General features: G+C 46.6%; 1 protein-coding gene across 1 annotated transcript in view; it reads left to right on the top strand.

Annotated features, from left to right (window-relative positions):
* CACNA1H (calcium voltage-gated channel subunit alpha1 H) overlaps positions 1-23,052 on the top strand; it is a 208,143-nt gene that overhangs the window by 179,119 nt on the left and 5,972 nt on the right. Inside the window, exons 25-33 of the mRNA XM_030459930.1 lie at positions 458-671; positions 7,978-8,129; positions 9,861-9,970; positions 11,330-11,463; positions 12,014-12,084; positions 16,987-17,065; positions 18,279-18,400; positions 18,889-19,227; positions 20,866-21,018. Of these exons, the coding sequence (XP_030315790.1) occupies positions 458-671; positions 7,978-8,129; positions 9,861-9,970; positions 11,330-11,463; positions 12,014-12,084; positions 16,987-17,065; positions 18,279-18,400; positions 18,889-19,227; positions 20,866-21,018 (1,374 nt within the window). The remainder of the gene's footprint in view (positions 1-457; positions 672-7,977; positions 8,130-9,860; positions 9,971-11,329; positions 11,464-12,013; positions 12,085-16,986; positions 17,066-18,278; positions 18,401-18,888; positions 19,228-20,865; positions 21,019-23,052) is intronic.

The raw sequence follows: 23,052 nt of genomic DNA, 5'->3' as shown, positions 1-23,052 counted from the left end.
TGTTGTGTGGCATTTGCAATGGAAAGTCAAGAGTCTTAGATGATCAGTACCTCACTGCAGATACAGTAACACTTTGTACTGAAATTTTTTCCTGCTTCTATGAGCACACATCTCAAAAATAATAAGCCAGAGCCTATCTTTAACTAAAATTATCTAACAGGTGGGATGATGCACGAGCACTGAGCTTTATTTTAAGCTTTATGAAATAAATGCCAGAATAATTAAATCCTGTCAGCCAAGTTGTGGAGGCTAAGGTGGCTTTCACAGCAAAAGTAAAATCCTAGTCAGTGAGAAAATGAATGAGAGGAATCTGTTTTGGGAGAGATCCCTTTATTCCTCCCAGCCTTCTCCTCCTCCCCCCAGCAGTGTCCTGTCCTGCCTTGCTGCCCCCTGTGCCCTGACTCACATCTTGTCCCTGCCATTTACCGCTTCTCTTTTTAATTCCCCACCTCACCAGCCCATCCAGAACCATAACCCTTGGATGCTTCTCTACTTCATCTCCTTCCTGCTCATCGTCAGCTTCTTCGTGCTCAACATGTTTGTGGGAGTGGTGGTGGAGAATTTCCACAAGTGTCGGCAGCACCAGGAGGCAGAGGAAGCCCGGCGGCGGGAGGAGAAGCGGCTGAGACGCTTGGAGAAAAAGCGCAGGAGTAAGGAGATGTACCTGTCTGGTCGGTAGACTGCCTTACAAACCAAAATCTTTCTGAGCCCTGCCTGCTCCCAAAGCAAGACTTTCCTTTTCCTTTGGTTTTGTTTCCATGGGATTCAAGAGGTTGTTTTGCTTCGTTACCTCTTTGGCACGGTACCTTAAGTCTTGGGTTGCCAACACCCTGGAATTGTCCTCTCCAAGCCTGGTGGGAAGCATTACCTGTTTACTTAGCTGGGGAGAAAATCCTCCTCTGAGCAGTCCTCTAAAACACTCTGCAAGGCAGAAGTGTCCCAAGCACCAAGTGGGAGCTCATGGTGTGATGAGGGATGCAGTGAGTAAACAGCTGCAATGCTTGCTCTGCCTGTGAAGGCCGATCCCAAGGGTGGCCCTGGGGCTTAATGTGCTGTTTGCATCAGATGATGGTGATGGTTTGATTTATTAATTCTTTTCTTAGATAAAATAATTGCAATGCTATTTTTTTTTTTTTAGAGTCTTAGCGCATGGCCATAGCATGCCACAAACATGCTGCATGAGGGCATGAACAAACTGACAGCCCTGGGGAGAGGAATGGAGCCCTGAGATGGGGCTGACCAGAAAATTCTTCTCTGGAAAATGTCCATTACAAGAGATGCTTGCCCCATCTCAGGCTGGGGGAGCCTTTCACTGCTGAGCAATGTGCCGGGACTCAGTTTGTCCTAGCAAACAGTCTACATGGAGATACTGACCAGATGCAGGGCCACCAGGGTGCAACAGAAGGCCTTTAGCTGAAATATGTTTTTTAGTGGATCCAATAGGGACCACCATCAGACCAGACCAGAAAAACACCTGAGCTTGTGCCCCTTACCTGATCCAAACCTTCTCAGGTTTCTCTTTAATTCTCACCTCCACTGCTTCTTGGCAGGCTCTACCAGGGACAAGCTGCTTATAGCATCTGGTGGGTATTCCCAAGGAAACTGCCAGGAAACTGGCCACATCAACTTCCCTGCCACTTGTAGCGAACGTGGAGAGCCTGAATTAGGTGCTAGCAAGATTTTAGAAGTGAGGGAACATGGCTTGGCCACTGAGATCAAAGATGGGCTTAGTCAGGGGTAAGGCTTGAGTGCTTCTGGCCCTGCTTCCCACAGCAGTCCTGTAGCTCTTGTGTAATGTCCTGTAAGGACCTAATAACTCATGGTGACAAATGGCTGGTCATCTCCCAGACTTCAAGCCATGGGTATCCATTTTCAGCTGGGAAAACTGCAGTTAGGCTGAACAGTCATTTGCCTGGCTCTGAGGCCAAGCAGTCAGAGGCTTTGCTAGTAGAAACCCCAAACAAATTCCTCCATCCATCCATGCTTGAGTCAGGAGGCAAGCAGCTGTATCCCTCTTTATTGGAGCCATGGGAGACCTCAGCACTAAATGGCTTCACTGTGGTCTCCACAGGACCTTTCTGACACTGACCTGACACCACAGTGAAGGCCAATCTTATTTCATTTGGGGAAGTTGTGAGTCTAGGATTTTCAGGGTTGGAAGGGACCTTTAAGATCATCTAGTTCCAGCTCCCCTGCCCATGGCAGGGATACCTCCAAACACAGGTTGCTCAGAGCAGGTAAATCAGGTTGCTCAGAGCCCTGTCCAGCCTGGCCTTAAAAGCTTCCAGGGATGGAATAATAATAATAATAACAATAAACAGAACCAGTTTGAGACTCTCAAGAGTCCCTCTGCTGGTGCAGTTTTTCTGTCCCAGTGTGCTGACCCCAGAAGACATTTAGATAAACTCGAAGTTTATATGCAGAAAAGTAAAACCAGGTGAGCTTCTATGCACAGAGCACTAAGCATCCTTTAGAGAAAACAGACTAGGGCACAGGTAAGGAGGGATGGCTTGACCACAGCCAGTTGCAGTTCCTGAAACTTATTCTGAATTAAACTGACAAGTTTAAACAGACTGACAAGTCTGTCTGTGGCTCACTGCCTAGACACTGAGAAGAGCCAATCCCTGTCAAAGTGATGGACACTGTGACATTGCCCCTCTTCATCCAGCTATCTCAAAGGACAGGGTCAAGGAGATTATTTCAGACCCAGGCATTGCACAGATGTGGGTTGTAACATTTCACTGAGAGCACAGAGGGAGGAGGACAGCTTTCTGGAAGGTGATCAAATCCAATATAGCAACCAAGAGGCTCAATGTTTGACCATGTGCTGGGCTTCCAGGAGGATGCCTCAGATTGTCTGGCTCTGAGGTGTCCTCCCTACCTCTCTTCAGCACAGGCAGCTTGGCCATCTAAATTTGCATCCATAAGAAGGTGAAATTAAATATCTGATACACATTTTAGAAGGTTGCTATTTACGTTTTAATGGATTTTTTTGTTTTTTCACTGAAATGAGAGAAGTTTTCACCTCTAGGGTAATTTAGAAGATGGATTTGGTGAAAAAGCGTGGCAGACTCAGAAAGATGTGAGATGTGATTTGGTGCCATGTGTGGCAGAGACTCTGTGGGGAGTGTCTGTGTGCAGATGCAGGTGTGGGATGCTGCATGGTGACCGTGGGCTGCCAGCTTTCCCCCTGCCTAGCAGAGAGCTCTGCTTTTCCTTCAGCTTCCTTTCCTTGGCCTGAACAGACCATGAGGGGAATCAGGCTGATGAGAAGAGTAAAATCCACCATAGTTAAGCAGATGTACTGTCTGAACAGCACCCATCTAGGCTCACCTTGTCTGCCTGGCATCTTGTCTTTGTGTCCTGTCTGTAATGTCCTCTGTCTGTAGCAATGCTCTGGGGGTTTCTGTGTATTGAGGTCTTGGGGCATCTGTAGGCACCTACACACACAGAAATGCAGCACTGAGCTGTGGTAGGTTTGGACTCAGGCCTGGAAATGGGTTAAACTTCAATTTCTCAGTATCTGGATGGTCCCTGGTATGAATCCCAGGCTCTGCAGGCTGGCTTCAGGATTTGGACCCTCTTTGCAGATCCTGGCAGAGGGATTGCTCTGTGGAGGACACAGCTTCTTCATCAATCCACATGCAGGTGGGATGGAGAATCATCAGTTGTCTGCTTTGGGGGTACTTTTCAGGCATTTCAGGAAGGTGCCTCCCAGCCCACATCTCTGCTGTCACACAACACCACCTCAGACCTTTCCAAAAGGTTTATTGGTTCCCATCTGAGGGCTCTGGGACAGGGTGAGACCCTGTCATTTGAGGAAAGGGGGGAAGGTGGTTGGATACTCATAGAAATTCATTTACTGTGGTTTTAAAGGCAGAACTACATAGCCTGCTTTTTCCTGTGCAGGTAAAAATTCAAGGTAAACTTGGATAGTTTCCTGGCACAGTCCCCACCTCCCTCCCCAGCATCTACTGCATGGATAAATGTTGGGTAATATAATAATCCTGCAGCTCCTAACCTTTTAATGAGGTTCTTAGAAGACAGACTGAAACCAGCATCCCCAGATTAAAGATTTTGATTAAAACCACATGGATCAGCTTGATCTCCTCTGATATGGGGCCAAATCCAACCCTCCTGTGTCTGCTGTGAAGCCAGCAGCTGCAGGCCCACTGAGCAGAGCCGCTGAGTTGGGTCAAACAGAGGCTGGAAGTGGGGTCTGGGTAACACTGTGTGCTGAAGGCAGTGCTGGAAATGCCTGACACAGCCCAGGGAAGGCTTTAGGGGAGCAGAGAGTGCCTTTCAGTAGTGTCACCAAATCTCTGGTCCCTCGAAAGCCCTCAAAAAGTGAGAACTGAGCGAAGGCAATGGGGTGCAGGAGAGGAACATGGCCACAGCTGTGTTTCCTGGTGCATTTCTCAACACAAAGCTGTCTGGGCACTGCAGAAGGAAGAGGCAAGTTTTGTTTTAAGACCCAGCAGAGATGCCTTTCAGAGCACTGCCTGTAAGCCTTTCCCTCTAGGGATGAGCAACCGTGGGCAGCACACAGTGGTATTTAAATTAGTCCATCCTCTCAGTGCCAGAACCATCTCTGTATCCAGCAGAAACATTTGAGCTGTAACTAAAATTTTGGGCACTGCATTTCTGAGTGTTTAGTATTTCCAGCTAGGGAATTATCAAACCATCTTTGCTTATTTTTCCAGGCAGCTGCAGGTATAGAGCTACTCAGTGCCAAGCATGCATATAAACCCATTAGGGCTTTCTAAGGTTTCATGCAGAGGAAAATAATGGAGGAGCTGTAGCTAGCAATTGTAATGCCAACCTAAATGCTTTTAAGCTGGGAGACAGTGCTTCATTAATTTTCATGTCAGCAGAATTACAAGCAAAGAAGTTTAAATACTCCACAGAGAGATGTGATTCAAGCATTAGCCAACATCTAGAAGTGGGGGTGAGAAAGGGCTCTGGTTTTCCTTCTGCATATGATAGCTTCTCCTTTCCTTCCTGCATTCCCACTGATTCAAACATTCAGCTGAGGGGATACTTGTCTGATGTAAGTCTGCTAGTTGGCTGACTGGAGTCTCATCTCAGACACCATTTCCCTGGAGAAACCAGGCACAGGTTACATTTTTTCTACCATGATTAACAATGCACTTGCTCTCCCCATTTGCTGTACCTGCATCCTCCTGGTCCTCTGTTCTTCTCATGCACTTTCTCCCTCGTCTCTAGTCGAGCAGTAGGTGTGTGCAGTGAACACTTAACACTCACACTGGGGAGAATAACATAGTACATTCTCACTAAGAAATAAAAATGTGTCTGAACTGAAAGGAGGCCAGAGCCACTTGCTGTGCTGCTGAGTGAAATTTCTGTTCCTGAAGGAACCAGAAATGAACAGTGGGGCCTTGGAGCTCTGGAATGATCTCTCCTCCTCAGAGAGGGCCAGCATTGCAGCAGAGCTGTGTGGCTGATCTCTCACTGCTTTCACCCTGCTGCAACCCCTCTGCCTTCGTGTGGCCACTCCAGCCTCACACCAGCATCTCCAGGAGCAGAATTTGGGCTTTTCCTCCCTGCACCCCCTGCTCACCCCTGGGAGCCTCGCATGAGCAGTATCTCCTCTAATGGACATTGCATGGGTTCTGCACTCAGCATGACTGGGGTGTTGCATGTGTTTCAAAGCATTGTCAGCTTTATCCTAGACTGTCCTTGTGTGTGTGTCCAGATGTTTCTTTTTTCACGTGTGACTCTGGCCCCAGGGATCCTAAACGTGCCAGGTGTTTTCCTCGAGCTCCTTCATCCCAGGTCAAGTTAAACCTCTGCCAGGTTTTCTGAGCAACCAGTTGGTGTGGTGGAGCCAGTGCCTGGCAGAGTGTGCAGATCTTGGAGACACTTTCACACAATCACCAAACCCACCCTTATGGCTGGGTGGATCCTCTTTCCTATTTGGACATCCAACCCAAAGAGAGAGAGAGCTGTGCTGCTGACAGGCAGCCTACAAGGCTTTCTGTTTGGTGGAAAATGTCTTCTTGTGATTATGCCGTGCAATTATATAATTAGTCTATAAATCTGAATGCTGAATAGTTAATCAATGGCTGCATCTGGGCAGGTTAGAGAGGAGCTGCAGCAAGTTTTCCATGTGTACTGCTTGCAAGGGTATTCACACAGTGCCCATGGCTGCAGATGTTCTTCTGAGAACCATTAATTAATCATTAGTCATGAACAAATGGTCCCTTAATATAAAATTTGATTACTTGAGGTATTCTCAGACCTCCCAAACAAGCTGATTTTTCTGCATTCCCAAGAAGACATTTCCAAAAAATAATTTTAAAAAAGGAATCTTGAAAGCATATTGTACAGACTGAAATATTATACTGCAATGTTTTTATTACTATGTTTTAAACACACTGTAAGATTAGCAGAGCCCAGTAGCAAAGACAGACCTACCAGTCCAAGATGACTGGTAAGACTAAGGCAGATGAAAGCAACAGAAAAATGTGTTAAAAAGCAATTCTGTTTGCTTTCATCTTGGTTTTCCACACCCATTAGGAGAAAAAAAGTCTAGGTGACCCTGGTCAGTAGGAAATGTTTTTAAATGCCTCCACTCCAGTTTTAACTGTCCAGTTTGTTTTAGGGTTTTGGACTTGAATCTGGCATCAGCTGCACTACCAGAGGAAAAAAAAAACAACCAAAAATGAAAAACCAAGAAACCTCCATTTCAGGAGTCACTTCATCTGAATTACATTAGCAAGATCAAAGGAGTGGAAGATGTGTTCTAGGATACTGAGTACTTCTGAACTTGTTTCCCTCCTTCTTTTAAAAGTGAAGCAAGGCCTTTTTCCTAGGTCCTCATGCATTTAAAGCTAAATTTGCTGAAACATGTGCAAAAAGAAAACCAACTCAACCCTGTCTGTTAAGAGCAATCCTGCTCTGCATTACTGTGATCTAACATGTCTATTCCACTTGCAAAATCCACAGTAATGCAGATTTTGGCCTTGAGTACACTCTTTGAATATTTACATTTCCTAAGTCTGAAAAGAATTTGACTCCATCCAAGTCCCCCCAGCCATCCTGTGGTCACAGTCTAATTTAAGAGAGACACTTGAAATAAATACAGCTCAATCTCAGGGCAGTGTCCAAACACTCCTCTTGGAACAGCCCCAGGAACTTGGTCATGTGCAGAAATTTCCCCATATCAATGAGAAGAAAGGAGGAGTCCTGACCAGAGGCAGAGATAGAAAATTCATGTGCTCATATCCTGGATGTTTTTTCAGATGTAACCATGCCTTTGGCTTTATATTTCTGGAGGAGCTTGTGCTGACAGTTTTTGTTGAGCCAAATGCTGAGCAACCTCTCCACTGCTGTTGATGCTCCCCTGTGTGCTGCTCACCCTCACGCATGTGCCCTGCTTTGCCACAGGCATTGCTATATTTTTCTTTGAACTTTTAAAATACAAAAGAAAAACCTTCTGTCACAGAAGCTGAGCTCAGCTTTTGTTCGTCTCTTACATGGAACATGCCTGACATCAGCAGGATTAGGAGAGGTACATACCAGAATCCAGACCAGGGAAACCTGCCCTAAGCATTTCTTCTCAACTGGAGTTGAATCTTTGCTGGATTTGAAGCTTTTCTCTTGGCTTTGGATCTCGTTCCCATCCTGCTTCTCACCCTTCTTTGTTTGGGACAAGAGTACTATTAAGTGAAAAGGTTGTCCTCTAGCTTGAGAGCAAGCAGTAAGAACAGAGACCACTTGGCAGAGGTCATCAAAACTGTGGAGGTCCCTCCTGCCAGCACAAGAGCTTCAGCTCAGCCTGGTAACCCTGCTACGGTTCTTGAAGGTTCCTGGGAGAAGCATTTAGCCATTTCACATCAGTTCTCCCACATGCTGAAGCTGGGTGTGTGTATGACCCAGAGGCCACGTGATGGCTGCCAAGCACACAGCAGAGCCTTCATTCATTGTGTTTCCTCTCTTTCTCTTTTCCTGCAGAAGCCCAGCGCCGGCCGTACTACGCTGACTATTCCCCAGCACGGAAATACATTCACACCCTCTGCACCAGCCACTACCTTGACCTCTTCATCACCTTCATCATCGGGGTCAATGTCATCACTATGTCAATGGAGCACTACAACCAGCCAAAGGTAAGAGCCATCCATCAATGTGAACCACAATAGTGGGGGGGAGCAGAAGACCTGAGACCCATACAGTCTTCCCTTGGGATAACACTGATGGGTGAGGTCTGCAGCCATCCCTGCTTCTCTCTGGAACCATTCCCTGGTTTTTGAGAGCCTCAGCAGGCTCAGCATTGCAACCCATCTAACTCTAGGGCAGCTCTACCATTCAGGAGTCACTTGCCCCAGCCAAAAGCTTGATTTCCCTGCTCTCATGTGGGAGACAATATGACTAATGGAGCTAAACTTGTACTAGGTAAAGACCAGTCCAAGTATTTCCTCTCCTGATCCCAGCTGTGACTGACCCTCAGACTGTAAAGCAGCCCAGAGTTTTAGAATATTCCATTAGCAGCTATAAACATGAAGTTAATGCATGCACAGCAACGTTTCTTTCCCTCAATGAATTTAGAATAAAGCAGCTCTGAAGTACAACCCTTCTTTATGTGTCATAAACCCATACTTTTCCAAGAAAACCTTTGGCATAAATCATGTAGCCTGTCCATTTGCTGCATATATTCATCTTCCATTCCTTTATTGTTGTGGAGCTTTAAGCTCAGTGTTTACTTTTCAAGTATTGCATGGTCTGCCAGGTAACCTGCAAATGCCTCCTGGAAGCTAAACCACAGGGTAATGCATGTGTGTTTTACACCAGCTGCCTATTTGCTGTTCTGCCTCCATAACTTCTTTACATAAAAGCCTTTGTTTTGCATATAAATGTTATTTATCTGGATTAGCTCTTTTTTATAGCTGGTTTATATTCATGTCAGTGGTGTAAATCTGAATGTAAACTATCATGAATGGTACAGGAATTCAGACTCAGGCAGACTGCTTCAGATGAAGTAGAAATTATCCCATATTCTTTTAAGTTGCCCTTTTATTTTGGGCACTAAAATAGAAAGAAAGGGAGTAGTGCATTGAGGAATGCCAAGAGCTGAAAAGCTTTAAGCTCTTGTTGCCCCCCAGAAAATCAATTCATGGTCATCCTAGATACCTGGGCTCAGCAAAGCACAGTCACCACACAGCTGTGATTTGAGAGCCTGAGGCTTCCTTCTTCCATGCCAACAAAGCAGACATAGCCTTGCAGCCTTCTCTGTTGCATTTTATTTCCAGTTGTGTCTGGTTTAATATTCATCATTATTATTTTCATTGTAAGAGACCTATACTACTTTTAATTAAATTCCCCTTCCTTCACTCCTCTGCTCAGATCCTTACCCAACCAAAGAGCTGTTTCAGCCTCCAACTATCTATTTTAAGGTCCAACAAGATTCTTTTGCTATTGTTGGCCTACAGTTCCAATGAAATCCATTATAAACACTCATCATCCTAAAGTATAAACACTGCAGATTCCTGACTTCCGAGAGCAGCTCTATAGAGAGTGTGAACATTGCACCAAATATGGAGATACTTTGCCCAGCTCTAGAGATGTAACATTTTACAAGGAGGAGAGGTTTAATCCATCTCCAACATTATTTATTTTTCTGAGTGTTTTAAGTAAAGCCATTGTCCTAAGGATTGTCATGCTGGGATAAAGAAATGATCCATCAAGTCTTTTATTCTCTCCAGGGCTAGGCAGTTCAGAAGAAGCAAAGCCTTTACTTCTTATATATCTGTGCTTGAGCCACCCTTGTGCCTGCCAGTCCCTCTGTGAGGGCTCTAAGAAAGGACATCTTGCACTGGTTTAACTGGTTTCTCTCTTTTCAGTCCCTGGATGAAGCCCTGAAGTACTGCAACTACGTGTTCACCATAGTTTTTGTGTTTGAGGCAGTTCTGAAGTTGGTGGCGTTTGGTTTTCGAAGGTTCTTTAAGGACAGGTGAGATTATTTTAAACTCTGTGCATTTGGGATAGTGCTGTAGTGACCCAGTTTCAAAGCCAGATGCTGGGTACATGTAGTGTTACTATGGTTGTACTACATGCTGTGTGCAAGGAAGAGCAAAAACCTGTCTCTCCACAGGTGCAAACTTTAAAGTGTAGGAACTAATAACTGCAAGAACTGACTCTATTGCCTCTGATTCTTTTGCCTCTCCGATGAGGGACCTGTTTCCATTCCCTCCCATCCACCTGGTTTGCCCCAACTGCCTGATGGCAGGAGGGGCAGGGGTTCACCATCTCCTTCTGGACTTCTTTTGGGTTAGAAAGGGTGTGACTCCACCAGTCAATTTCCCTTTCACTATCCCTAATACCTTTTAGTCTCTCTACCTCCTCCTTGAGCTCTGCCACCAGGCATAGCAAGTCATTCCCCTGCTGGCATCACACACAGACCCCGCTCACACCGTCCTCAGGTGCTAACACCAGGCTCAGACATTCCACAGACCCAGAGGCCTGAACAGCTACATACCTCTTGCTGTCCCTCTTCAGGGGTTCTGTCTGTGTGGTCTTAACAGCACCAGGTTTTGGTTTTTGGAGACCATTGGTCCTTCAAGAGAGCTGGGAGGTGGCTGTGCCCCTCCTGCTTCCCCTGCCTGCACGAACTGCCTCGATAATGGCCGTGCCCCGTTCCTGTTTGCCTGATCCTGTTGGCTGTGCTCTGGGTCGCTGGTGCTCTTTGCAGCCCTTTCTATCCCTGTGGGCAGGGCTGGGTGGTGCCCCCTTATCAGATGATTAGCCACACCTAAGAGTGCTAGGGGAAGGTGGGGCAGCTCTTCCCAGCCCTTTCTAACCCTCCTGGCTGTGCTGGGCATTGCCCCCTTATCAGCCTCACCTGAGGCCACCAGCAGAAGGTGAGGCAGCTCTTCACAACCCTTTCCAGTCCTCTGGCCAGTGCTGGGTGGTGCCCCCTTATCAGCTGATTGACCTCACCTGAGAGCAGCAGGACAAGGTGGGGCAGCTCCTTACAGCCCTTTCTAACCCTCTGGGCAGGGCTGGGCATTGCCCCCTTATCAGCTGATTGGCCTCACCTGAGACCAACTCGAGAAGGTGGGGCAGCTCTTGGCAGCCCTTTCTAGCTCTCTGGGCAGTGCTGGGTGGTGCCCCCTTATCAGCCTCACCTGAGGCCACCAGTAGAAGGTGGGGCAGCTCTTGGCAGCCCTTTCTAGCTCTCTGGGCAGTGCTGGGTGGTGCCCCCGTACCAGGTGATTGGCCTCACCTGAGGCCACTAGCAGAAAGTGGGGCAGCTCTTCGCAGCCCTTGGTTGTCTGACTATTTATGATTTATTTTATGGTTTTTTTTTTAGGTGGAATCAGCTGGATTTGGCCATAGTTCTCTTATCAATTGTGGGAATCACACTGGAGGAAATTGAGATGAATGCTGCCCTGCCCATCAACCCCACAATCATCCGCATCATGCGGGTGCTGAGGATAGCGCGAGGTACGGCTGCTCCCTAGCTCCCAGCCATCCCCTCAGGCACATCAGGAGGTGGTTTGCCCATTTGTTCTTCTAGTCCTGCTGTTTCAGTTCTCCTCCAGAACAGTTAGCTCATGAGGCTGCAAAATGTCAGTGCAGAGACAAGCTAGGTGGGCGTTCAGGTGAGGTTCCAGTGGAATCTTTGATTGGTCTTGAATTCAAAGCAGGGATCACAGACCTTTTGTACTGATGCCAGAGAAGAGCAAGAAGTGGTGGAGAGGGGAGGATCAGAGGTTGAGGTGATGCTCTTCACTGATGAAGTGTCTCCCCATCACTCTCCTCTTTTCCTGATAAGGCAAACTGGTCTGTTTTACTGATGTCCTTAACATTAACTGGTGTGGGAAGCAGTCATGATGTTCTGTGGGCCCTGCTAGGATGCAGTGAGCTTGCCATCTCAATGAATAGATGCAAGAGATGTAAACCCTCCTTACAAGATCTGAAGCTGGTTTTTCTTCATGGGTTTTGTTTGAAATATTTCCCAGCCCTGCTGACCAGGATTTGATTCTCATTGTAGTGCTGAAACTACTTAAAATGGCCACTGGGATGCGAGCTCTCCTGGACACCGTGGTACAAGCACTCCCCCAGGTAAGCCCCCAGACTTCATCCATGCCCAGTTTGTTCCCCTTGTTGGACTAAGCCTTTTGGGCCAGGGAATGGCTCTATGGCACTAGAGGCCACCTGGGGAGTGTATCAGCTTTCTCTGCTGCCACCAGTGCCTTGGTAGCACAGGTTTGCATGGCACATCCTGCTCACAGAGTGTCTGCTAGATGAGAGAACCAGAATGATGGAAAAGGAGTTAACAGAGAGTCAGCTGCTGTAGGCAGTGCTCTTCTAAAACACAGGTTTCCCTGGCAAGTTCAGGATACACAAGGATAGACAGAGAAAGCTGTTGGTGAAAGCACTGGAAAAAGACAGCTTCCAGCCCAGCAGTTTTCTTTGTGAGACAGGAGCAGTCATGCTTATTGACACTTTGACAGAGGAGCTTCAGACTTTAAAAGGCAAATAGGTGAGATGTTTCTGAGTGCTAAAAGTTTGGAGTCTTAAATCACCTTACTCTCACGAGCTGCAAGAAGAACGATGATGCTGACAGTCTTAATATTTGATAGGATCCTTCAAGTCTTCAGCTCCTGGAACCACTTTTTTATGGATCCATTTATTTTAAAAGGAGAAGGAAAGAAACTGTTTTGCTGACTTGCACCTCTCCCTCAAAAAGATCTGAAGCACATCAGAAGAATTCCAAGAAGTTTAGGATTCCTTTGTTTCTAAAATCTCATGTTACTTAAGCCATGCTCTGTTAGTTTGTGGGTTTGATGATCTGAACCCTAATCTTCATCAGCTTCAGCTCTCTGCAGAGGGATCACATCGCAAAGGCAGGGAAATAGCTCTGTGGCTTGGCCAAAAGCAGATACTCTGTAGACAGATCTTCCAGAAGATGAGAGGCCATGACAAGCAGTAGAACTGGTACATGTAATTACTCAATTACACCCCTATCACTTAGTTGCTAAGTACAAAGAAGCCCATGATCTCTTCAGAATTAACTGGAGAAAGAGGGAACTTCTTTTTGTTGGGAAGACCCACTTACTTTTCATCACTTCCATCAAGATGTTGCTAATCTCAGACATTTGCCCTCTGGTATTCAGATTTACTTTTCAGTTAAGAATTTTGGCTGAGTCTAAAGCATGGAATTTACCAACCTGACCTCTCTTTTGGCATTTCAAGAGAGCATTTGATTTGTGTCTATTATTTTTCTTTCAAAAGCATTGTGATTACAGAGCATATTTTCTCTCTCTCCTTCTTCTCTCTGCCCCCAAAACAATAGGGTGGCTGCAGGCCAGGCTTTTTGTTTCCTTGGGGTGATTTTGCAGTTTTACATTCAAACCAAAGTCTCTTTCAAAGGGAAATTCCCAGGGATATTCCAAGTAGATCTTGTGCAGGTAAAAATGTCACTTTGTCCTCCAGTGAACATTCAGAAAAGTGTGAAGAAAAGTTTGGGAAGACCTTTCTGACAGCAATAATTCTTCATAAAGCTACAGCTTTCATTTCAAAGCCAAGGGAAGAGTTTCTACCCCAATTATTTAGCAGTCTAAAACCACAGCTGGAAAATTGAATGTGTCTGCTAATTGGCAAGAAAAATGAATTTTATTTTTATTCATTAAGGTTTTGAGGGAAGATCTTTGTCACCAGTGTCTCCATCTTTCCTTGGGGTTTCTTTGAGGCACTAGAGGGCACAAGGAAAATCTCCAAGATGTTCTTCATCTCTGCTTCACTCCCTACAGGCCACAGCCTGCCCTCAACACTGGAGCCAGAGCAAATGATGGATAACCCCTGGCTGTCAGACAGAGGGATTGTCTCGAGTTTCCTCTGCCCAGCCAAAGGCTCCAGCCCAAGTCAGGAGGGGGTTTGATGGATAAACAGAGCATAGGCTGACCTGGTCAGTGCTGCTAGAGCAGAACCACTTCTCAGAGCCTGTCTGGGTGGTTGGTTGCTGACTAGAGCTGGATCTCCATCCCTGCTGTAGGCATCTCAGCTTTTGGCTGCTGGAGGAAAGTGTCTGGATGTGCTCCTGTCCCCTCCCTCTCCTCCCAGCAACATGATTCATGCCTGATCTTTCCCTTGTCTGGTCTCACTAAATCTGAAAGTTCTCTAGAGACATTAATTACCTGTCTGCAAGGGTATAACAAATGAGGACGTTGAGTTACAGGAGAGAAATGACTCACTCAAGGTCATGGAGACACAGGAGCCTCCTGCTCTGCTCCTCAGCAGCTGCCAGCTGCCCTCACTGCCTCCACCATCTCAGAGAACGTGCTTGGGGCTTCTTTCTGCTCAGACCTTGGGGAAGGGCATAGGCTGAAGAGGACCTTCCTTTCCTGAAGGGCATGTTCCATGTCCAACCACTCATAAAATATTAAACCTGGCACTGACGTGTGTCAGAAGCTAAGAAAGCAGATGAATCATTTTTCCCCCATTTTGCCCAGTTGTATTCTCTTGAGCATCAAGTGTTTGTGGGCTACTGAGAAACTCCTGCCCTCTCCAACCTCATGAGCCACCAGCTGCCTGCACATATCCATATGGATGCTCTGCACATATCCATATGGATGCTCTGCACATATCCATATGGATGTTCTGCACATATCCATATGGATGCTGCACTGGTCAGAGCAGCAGGTGGTTGTTCTTGTGCAGGTGGGGAGCTGCATAGCTGACATTGCAGAGCAGCTCTGGATGCCTTGATACAGGTTGGGATGGAGTTTAACAGTAAAGACAGTGCCATCACTTATCCCAGGATATTATTATCTTTGCCTTGCTGCTGTCTCCCACGTCCTTCTTTCACGTGGCCACATTCCCACATCAGTCAGACATTCAGGAGAGCCCCAAGAGATGCTGTGCATCAGCTGAGCTTTGGAGCTGCCCAGGTGTCTGCTCTCAGCCAAGGGCAAATGCAGCCACAGGCACCAGCAACCACCACATCTGCAAACACATTTCTAGGAGCATCTTTAGAGAATGCCTGTGGCTGGGATGCCTGGAGCCTGTACAGCAAACTCTGGAGTGTTAACTGGTCTTTGAAGGACCACTTCTGAGACATATTGGTTCAGTAACATACTTAGTCATGACACTAAATACAGAATCTTTTACAAATGCACATGAGATAGTGGGCAAATTGTTTATAAGCAACTCAGAACATACTTTGCATGTTGAGAGCTAGATAATAGTTTTGACTGTTAACCTGGTAATACTTTGATGTTAGTTCAAACTCTCTGGATTCTCATCAGTTTTGCAGGCTGATTATTTAGGCATGAAAATAGCAGTAAAATATTCAGCATATGGGTTTCTTTGAAAAAAAATGCTGCAGTGCCACAGCATCAAGCTTGAATTTACACTCAAACTAGAAAACTTGTTTATCACTTTTATTTTCTTTCTCTTTAATTATTTCTTCATTTGCCTGCTCAGCAGCCTGTGAGTGCAGTTGCTGCTGTGCCTCTTTTTCTGCGTTTTCCAATTTGCAGTCACTTTGCCTGCTGCCTCCTAATGTCTTGCAAACCACCAGTGGTCCAGCAGACAGGAGTTAGGAAACACTATCCCACAAGTCAGCACATGCAGATGAAATCATCCAGCCCAGCCATCCACATCACTGTATTATCTCTATTATTCCCTGAAGTATGGTAATAATGTTAGTGGAATTGCAAAGCTCTGCGTGGAGTTCAGGCTTCAGACCAATTAAAGTCTCCACTGGGTGATTTGACAATTCCCATTTCTTTAATATCTGTTGAAAAAAATAATTTTAAAAGCCTGCTTCAGAGGTGATGGCTGTGTTAGTTTTATGATGGCAGGAATCAGACTGATAACCCTGCTAATGAAATTCAACAGCATGTGCAAAATACCCAGCAACACCATGGCTGTGCTGCCTCAGAGAAGGAAGCTCTCTCAGCTGTAGAGTTCACTAGAAGATATCTTGGAGATTATGAATCCCTTGGCCTGACTCCCTGAATTCCTGAATTTATTCTTCTTGATAGATAAAATTATTCTTGTCTAATCAGAGCACTGGGTCTGTCTCTGGTACGAGCTGACAGACATGAGGTGTTCAAGAAAGGGTGATGTGACCAGAGCTGAGGTAAAATGCTGGTCAGGTTGCTCTGCCCTTCACGTTCTCTGCCTGAATCACAAAAAAAATCAGCTCTTGGAGATGTTTTAAAGCCTTTGACCCCTTGTAGTGACTGCTCCCAGTGTGCATAGCTGAATGCCATTGTTATTAAGAACCTTTTTGTTACCTTCAGCCACCTTGCAGTGCAGTGAATACCCAAGAGCAGCAGCCCAGGCAGTGTTGGAGCTGCCAGTGCCTGTGTTCAAGGGCTGGAATAAAGCTTTTCTTTTGAGACACCCAAAGCTAAAACTCAGGTTGTTGTAGTTGTTGAGAAATCCCTGTAAAGTGGCACGGTTAGGAGAGCTTTCCATCTTCTTGGAACACATCTTCCTTTTCTGAAAGCCCTCCAAGCCATCAAAATCTTCACAAAACAAAGAAGTCCTCTTGTGGCTGGAGCCATGACTTGTTAATGTCATTGTCTTGAAAGCCTCAGCCTTTGAGCTCAGTCTCGTAGCTCACAAACAGAAGGTAAAGACCTTTAAAACTCAAACCAGAGCACCAGGTCCCTTAAACTGGAGTGCAGGGCCAAGAGGTGCTGAGGCTGTGGCTATGAGTTGGCCAAATAACAGCTGAAGGCACCATCCTGGGTGAGTGGAAGGGTGATGGAGAGGCATCAGCACAGAGACTGTTTTGTACATGGTAGCATTTGCTCCTTCCACTACACAGGAGACTTCTGTGGGTCTATTAAAGCAGAACCATGAAAGGGAACCAGGGTTTTGGAAGCCAGGGGAGATAATGATTAACCTCTGGTCACCAGTCCCTCTTTTGTTTGTGTTTAAAATGTGATGGAGCAACTTAATTTGTGAGCTCAACTTGCCTGACCCTTGTTCTGCTTTCTCCTTGTGTAGGTAGGGAACCTTGGCCTACTTTTTATGCTCCTGTTTTTTATCTATGCTGCCCTGGGAGTGGAATTGTTTGGCAAGCTAGGTGAGTAATGTGCCTGACACCATTTATTTCATTCAGTTGATGTTTCTTTGGTATCTAGCTGTTTCCTTTCTCTTCTTTCTCATTCATGGGCCTTCCTTAGCTTCACAGCTCATGGTCTGAAGATTAAAGTTTTCTCTTGATCTCAGGGTCACCTATGACACATGGGGATGTAACACAGAACCTGTCTAACGTGCACACACACATTTAGAGATTTGTCCAACACCACCCTTGGCTGCAGAGGAACTATTGACTGTTTAAATACAATTATTCAGCATGGATATGTTCACAAAGATGGAAGCTTGCCACTTAAGACAGAACGTGAGTCTGCAAAGCTGGATGGCAGTCAGATTCATGTTGGAGAGATGCCACCATAAACATGTCCCTCCTCAGAGCTTCCACCACACTCCATTAGTTTTCTGCACTTGGCCGACGTTGCTCTTCCAGCTGCCCAAGTCTTGTCTGTCCATTGTTCTTCTCAGCATCACCTTCCCCTTTCTATATAAATCAGGAAGCATCCGCGGGTTCCTGGTTTTCCAGGATCATTTATTTCCTCTGGCTTGAGGATCCTGCATAGCTGATCATGATGTGTCCACCACTAAAATGGAAATCCAGATGAACCAGAGAGAAAACACCACAGCCCTGCCTTGCCCCACATAGCCAGGCCAAGGCAGTCACTGCCTTTAAACATGCTGTTCACAGGAGATGTCTCTGTCTTCTCCATGTTTGCATCCCAATTTAGGGCTTCAAGAGCAGCAGCAGGGCCCTTCCCCTCCATGGTGATTTTAGGGCTGTCATTAATCCCCTTTACGAGTCCAACCCTCTGCTTGGATTACAAATGCCTGAAAGCAGAATATTTCTTTCAATCAAAGATGACTTATTTTTCAGTCCTCAATGAATTCTGGTAAAAATTAGCTCTGTGTCCACCCCAGATGAAATACTGTGGAGTTTATATTGCATACCTAGATCTGTAGGTGTGTATTTCTTCAGCCACAAAGGTGAAGAATGTCTCATTCACCTTCTGCTGCTCTGAATCCTGTGATTTATTTTTTTTTTTTTGCTACATGATTTCTGCAGCTGCCCTTCAGGAGCTGGAGGGCACCATGAGATCACCACCTAGCAGTCCTCCCTGATGCCATGCATCAGGGTGACAAATCTCAGGGTCTCACCAGCAGGAACTGGCAGACTGAGATGATTTTGCTTCTCTCCTCTTTAGACTGCAGTGAAGAAAATCCTTGTGAAGGTCTGAGCCGGCACGCAACCTTCACCAACTTTGGCATGGCCTTTCTCACCCTCTTCAGGGTGTCAACAGGGGACAACTGGAATGGTATCATGAAGGTATGTGCAATCTCTGAGTACTTGCTTCTCTCTGTGGTTACATAGATGGCAGGTTTAGGAACCTGTTGTGTGAAAACAAAAAAGGTTTCATTTTAAAATATCAACATGAAACTTTCTCATTTAAAAGCCAAGTGCATTTTCAAGGGATCATTTGTCCTAAGTCTCACCCAACCTGAAACTTCATTCTTTTTAATGTATATATATATATATAACACTTTAGGAAAATTATTCCAGTTCCTGTGGCTGAGAGGAGTAACCATGTACTCTGTGCATTTGGCACACAACATAATCCTCCTCTTTACAGCTGAATTCATGATGTCCATATTTATATTTCTCTCCATGTATGATGTAACTACAAGCTGTTGTGTCTGGGATGTGTAATTCTATGCTTTTCAGTCCTCAGCAGGTTATCTTTGATGTTTCTGTGTCTGGAGGTCAAGCAGAGCCCCAGTCCTTATTAATCCCTCACCTCTCCCTCTCTGTTGCAGGACACTCTCCGGGAATGCACTCGGGAGGACAAACACTGCCTCAGTTACCTGCCTGTTATCTCTCCTGTCTACTTTGTCACCTTTGTCCTCATCGCACAGTTCGTCCTTGTCAACGTGGTGGTGGCAGTCCTGATGAAGCACTTGGAGGAAAGCAACAAGGAGGCCAAGGAGGATGCTGAGATGGATGCTGAGATTGAGTTGGAGATGTCCAGAGGAGCAACCACCCCAGGCATTGGTGGGAGCAGGGGAGGTGCATTGGCCCCAGAGAGCAGAGCACCCTACAGGAGTCCGGAGACCATGAAGTCAGAGTCGGCAGTGCAGGTGAAGCACCAAGCCCTGGTAATAGTTCACACAAAGCATCTTGTGCTCAGGGTAGATGGGAGGGGACAGTTCTCACGAATCACCACTGTCTGATCATCAAGGGGTCAGATCCTGAGGGACACAGAGCCAAAGAGGCTGGAGACTCAGCAGCATAGGAGGAAGGCAGCTTGCCCAGGTCCCCCTTCAGCAGAGATGTCACCTCCACCTCTGCATCTGGAGGTATCTCAAAAGGGCTCCCTGAGGTAGCAGGCTCCTTGAAAGGTGTTCTCCAGGGCTAAGACTGTCCTAACCATTGTTCTGGGAGAGAGCTGAAAGTCCATCTCTTGCCATTCCCAGTTATTCAAAGATTGTGAGTTTTAAGCTGAGAAGCATAACAGCAACAGGTCCCTGTCCTGTTCTCCCAGCCAATGCCTCACTCCTTGTCATTTTAGCATGGGCAGCAGGACCAGGGATCAATCTCATAAAGCCCTGGGAATGCTGCCACTGTCAACCCTGACACCTGAAGCAAAGGATGCATAGATTCCCTTGATACAGAATTATTGCTCAAGTTCTTTTAAATCCCAGTTTGGGATTTCCAGAGAAGGCTCAAGCAAACTGTAGCACCCAGCTCAGGAGGACATGTCTGACCCTGCTGTAAGCTGCAGCTCCCACTGTCCCACTGGCTTCTCCTCTGCTCAGGGCATGGACCCTGGGAATGGTCAGAGCCCCTCAGCAAGAAGCTGGAGGTTCCTGAGCTGATTTTCCATATGCTGCCTGCTCTGTGATTGCTATTAGTCCTCTAGAAAAATAGGGCAATTAGGAGTCAGGGGAGGCAAGGGAGGGGCATGAGATAATTGTCTCATCCCATGTCAGCAGTGTATGATTAAGAGTGAATACAAAATTGCTTTGTCACTGTGATCACAAATAAATCTACTGCAAAATCAATGAGGGATTTGAGATTAAATTTCTTTAAAATAGGTTTTAGTAAAATCTATCAGACTCTATTAAGTCAAGTAAAAAGAAATGTAGTTACACAGCAGTGAGGAATTCACTGTTTGAATGTGGTCCCTAAGAGACATTTCTGCAGGAAAATGCACTATAAACACCCAGGTTGCTTTTCTCACTGGGGCAAGAGAGGGCACATCCTTTCACATCAGCTGTGACTTCCAACTGAGTTCATTCTCCTGGGGTTTTTTTCATCTTCCAATGCCTCTTAAATACACCAGGAGCCCTGCAGAGTTCCTCTCAGCCCTGGAAAACCCACAAATGAGTGGGGATGTTCTCAGCAGGAGAACAGCGTGAGCAGGGAGCTGGCCACAGATTTTTGACCCTGTGTCTGAGATAGCTGGAAGGCAGGTGAGGCTTTTGCCCTCACTCACATCTCAGCTCCTCAGGCTGCTCTGGGCAGGTGTGGATCCATCCTGCACTCCCTGCCAGCTGCTCTGGAGAGCTTGGATACGTGGGATTCCACGTGGTTAATCCTGATGGTGGCATGGGCACCATGTTACAAGATGGTTCTTGCCATTATGATGGTTTTTGCAAGCCACATCTGCTTTTCTTTTCCTTCCTGCTCTGGTTAAATGGGACAACTAGGAAAATGCCAGAGGGCAAAGGTGTTTGAGCATTCAGACCCAGCCTTGCTCTGCTACTGATGCTTTTTATCTCACTGATATGAAGGAGGGGCTGAGCTGTGAGAATGTGTCTTTAGCCATCCCAGACTCAGACCTGCTGGAAGGGGCAGAGACTCCCATGATGGGAACCCCATCCTTCTGCTCTGTTTCCCACCATGTCCTGACACCTTCCCACAAAACCCCAGGCCACCAGGCTGAGGTGAATGACGTGGTGTTGTGCTTTGATGCTGTGGTGTCTGAATTGTCCTAAACCTGTTGCTTTACAGACACAGCCAGTGCAAGGAACCCAGCCCAGCCAACTCTGCCAGCAGCTGTATGTGACACATGAATTAGACACTCTTTTTGGAAAAAAAAAAAAAATAATCTCACATTTGCTGTGTGATAGGATGTGTCAGGAGTGATGTCAAATGATATATGCAGAGCTGGAGGCAGGAAGAGCCCTTTGTGGACAAAACCTGAAAAAGCCTAGAACCTGTTTGTGATACAGTCTTGAGGAACTGAAAGCATAAGTAGATCAGCAGCTTGGGCTTCTGGCAAGCTGTGGATTCAGGAGATGCACCCAGCAGAGCAGAAGGGTTGTAGGCAGGAATTTACCTCCTGCTCTTGTCCTGCCTCCATCATGCCCATCACAGAGGCTGCAGCAGATGGAGAAGTTTGCTCTCCATGCTGGAAACACACTTGCAGAGCAGGACCAGGAGCAGCCCATCCTCTGGAAACTTTGTCCACAGCTTGTTTGAAGTTTTTTGGCTCCAGGCCTTTGAGAAGTTGCAGTGTTCCCACTTCCTGCCAGTCACCTTTGCTTATAGAGTATCTTCTGGCCACTTAATCACCCAGGAAGGGTCATCTCCTGTGGAGATACTTGCAGGATTAGTTCTTCATGAGGTCCCTCTGCACCAGGGCAAAATCAGAGCTCAGACTACTGATTCCCCAACACAAAAGGAGGGAGCTCTGCTTGCTAATTAAAGATACTTCTCAGAGCTGCATTACCAAAAAACCTCTATGGTCAATTCATTGTCTTGCTGCTTGGCCTGAGAGGAGCCCAACAGCAAGGCAGCTCCCACCATGCACATCTCCATCCTCCCAAGCCCTCAGGGTACCTGCAGGCAGGGTTCACCAGACATTCTCAGCAGCACAGGTCCAGGTTGAGCTTTTGAAGGAGTCACATTGATTTCCAGAGCATGGGATCAGATCACTCCCAAGTACTTCAGGTGTTTCCCCTCAAAGAGGAGGAGCAGCAGTGCCTGTGCTGGTGTGTCTCCAAACCTTCCTAGCTGTAGAGAGCTCCTCACCAGGTGTGAGCCCACAAGCTGCCTGTTTCATCTTTCTTGGAGTCATCTCCTCTTAGAGTGGTTTTGAAGCCATTTGAAATGGACCCACATCCCTAAGTCAATTGGGTCTCAATAGCTGAAGCCTTAAAAATTGCAGCTGTTTATGTCAAGAAGGGATTTCTGCTCAACTGCCCCAGGACACAAATACAAGACCCTGCAAAGATGAAGTGAGATTTAATGGACAGCAACTGATCTGTTCCTGAACACTGAGAAAGTGGGGTGAGAGCTTTTGCTCTTGGTGCAGCACCATGGTGTTACCCATCACCTCCCTGCCTTCAGCTCAGGTGCTGCCATGCTGATGGCTTATTAGCCATAATGGCCAGAGGCCAACTGGCCAGCCACCCCCCTGAGGTGCCAATACATCAGAGGAGAGACCTGGGTTGCACCCAGAGGGCTGCTGGGTGAAGCAGCTCAATGCCAGCCCCCTGTAAGAAAAGGCTGCTGATCCCCCCCCCACCTCCCCAGCCAAGCTCAACAGGGTGAAAGCATCAAGTGATTTGTCGTGGGATGTGTCTCTTTAAGGATCTGGGGAAATAAACTTATAAGGCAGAAATGTATGGAGAAAAAACCAGATTTAACCAGATCCTTGGTGACCTCCAGACTATCCAGCGAGGGATCTCAGGCCCAGTTTTCTCTGGCAGAGAGGGAAAAACAGCCCAGCAAACCAAAACACATTTAATTTAAGACGTGCAGCTGGGAAAATGTTTTCAATCAGTCACTGGGTGGCTGACATTAAAGGAAAACCAGAGCTATTAGTTGTACTTTAGATAACGTGGTAAATTGTGAAGGGAATGTGTCTAGGACCAAAAGCCTGGGACCAAGAGCCAGGCTGCAGGTTCTGTTCCAGGGGCTTCCACTCCCCCAGCACTTGACCAAATCATGGCACCACCTCTGACAGCTGCTCC

Source organism: Calypte anna, chromosome 14 (assembly GCF_003957555.1).
Source record: "Calypte anna isolate BGI_N300 chromosome 14, bCalAnn1_v1.p, whole genome shotgun sequence".
Taxonomy (NCBI): Eukaryota; Metazoa; Chordata; class Aves; order Apodiformes; family Trochilidae; genus Calypte; species Calypte anna.
This window is presented reverse-complemented; position numbering and strand designations above follow the sequence as displayed.